The sequence below is a fragment of the Saprolegnia diclina genome (genome assembly GCF_000281045.1).
Source record: "Saprolegnia diclina VS20 unplaced genomic scaffold supercont1.18, whole genome shotgun sequence".
NCBI lineage: Eukaryota > Oomycota > Saprolegniomycetes > Saprolegniales > Saprolegniaceae > Saprolegnia > Saprolegnia diclina.
Window position 1 is genome coordinate 338,433 of NW_008246085.1, and position 1,424 is coordinate 339,856.

Sequence of the window (1,424 nt, forward strand, 5' to 3'; positions counted from 1 at the left end):
ACTACTTTATCATTGATGCTGGCTCCAAGATCCTCTCGGCCGACTGGTTGCCTTCCACACCTCCGACTTTGCTCATTGAGTTCTTAGTGTACACGCGTTTGGCACGTTTGGCAGCAAGTGCTTCGGTCTCGTCTTTCGCGAAGCCGACTTTGACGCGGTGGTCGACGAGCCCACGTCCCACGACTTTACCTTGCCCAATGGGTCGCCGGCCATGTGCTTTGAGCTGCAAAAGCTCTCGGAGGAGCACGGCTGGGTCGCCCACGGTCCTCGCGGCAAGGCTGCGTCGCCGCAGATTGGCGACCGCATCGTCATCCTCGTCAACCACTCGTGCCCCGTGGTGAACCTCTCGAACGGCCTTGTCGTCAAGGGCGCGTCGCCACGCACGATCGAGCTCATCGCGCGCGGCTTGTGCCAGTAGCTCTTTCCTGACCGTGATTGCACATGTAAAACCGAGTAAAACGTTGCTTGGTCGTTTAACGCGTCGCTTCGATCGTGTGGTTGTGCTGCAGGATGAGGTTGTACACCTTGCTCTCAAACTTCTCGGACGTAATGCGCTCGCCAATGATCGCGAACGGGTTGGACATGGCGTTCACGTACAGCTTGTGCAGCTCGGCAAAGAGCTAGGTAAAGATCGTTAGCTTCGTCGTAGCCATCTACTGCCTACCACGCGCATCTCGGACTCCTTGATGGGCGCGTCTTGGACGACAACGACGAGCTTGACGAGCGTGTTGGTCACGTAGCCGTACCTACGACGACCAAACATGGGCATGGCCTCCGTTGATGGCCATCGTACACGCGGAAGTCTTCGACGGGCCCGAGGAAGCCGAGGTACATGTCGTCCTTGGAGGTTTTCACTAGTTGCATGCAGGAGCTTTGCGGTTGCGTTCAGGAGGGCCAACCTTTCTCCTCGATGATGTCGAGCGAGATGTGGACGATGTAGTGGAAGGAGAGGTCGTCGTCTTCGTCGAAGGACCGGACGAAGAGCGGGTTGTTCTACGCGGAAGCGCCATGAGGCGGAGGTCGACGACGCTTCATGGAGCCGAGTACGTTGGCGCCGACGATCGCGACGCAGCAGATCATCGCAGCCGGCAACTCGCAAGGGCAAAATGGAAGATGCGTTATAACATCAATTTGAGTTGTTCGAACGATGTTATAACACTTTGCGTTGTGTGCAAAAGGACCGTGATTCGTTGGCAATCCCGGTAAAACGACGCCTGGCACCAACTCAGGACCGCAGGAATACGCACGATGCTAAGCGAAGGGTGTCAGTACACAGTGCGGCAGCAGCTTCGACTTGTCGCCAGCCCTACTATGGACCACACGCCGATCGATTAGTAGTCGGAGGTGCATTCAGAGGTGTGGGATCTGGTCATCGATACCACATGGCGATGTGCCAGATCCATACCCTATTTCAATCAAGTCGG

The 1,424-nt window shown here is 56.5% G+C and overlaps 2 protein-coding genes across 2 annotated transcripts in view; one reads left to right on the forward strand and one right to left on the reverse strand.

Moving 5' to 3' along the window:
- The window catches only part of SDRG_06615 (hypothetical protein), a gene marked incomplete at its 5' end in the record, with an annotated part of 1,467 nt that extends 1,028 nt beyond the window's left edge, over nt 1-439 (forward strand). The window contains 2 exons of the mRNA XM_008612405.1: nt 30-46; nt 88-439. Coding sequence (XP_008610627.1) covers nt 30-46; nt 88-418 — 348 coding nt within the window. The 3' untranslated portion in view covers nt 419-439. The remainder of the gene's footprint in view (nt 1-29; nt 47-87) is intronic.
- Nucleotides 440-473: 34 nt separating this feature from the next.
- On the reverse strand, nt 474-1,080 carry SDRG_06616 (hypothetical protein; the record flags this gene model as incomplete). Its single annotated transcript, XM_008612406.1, has 5 exons — nt 474-620; nt 665-746; nt 794-854; nt 900-993; nt 1,048-1,080. 5 exons carry the CDS (start codon nt 1,078-1,080, stop codon nt 474-476), a joined length of 417 nt encoding a protein of 138 aa, XP_008610628.1.
- Between the last annotated feature and the right edge of the window lie 344 nt (nt 1,081-1,424).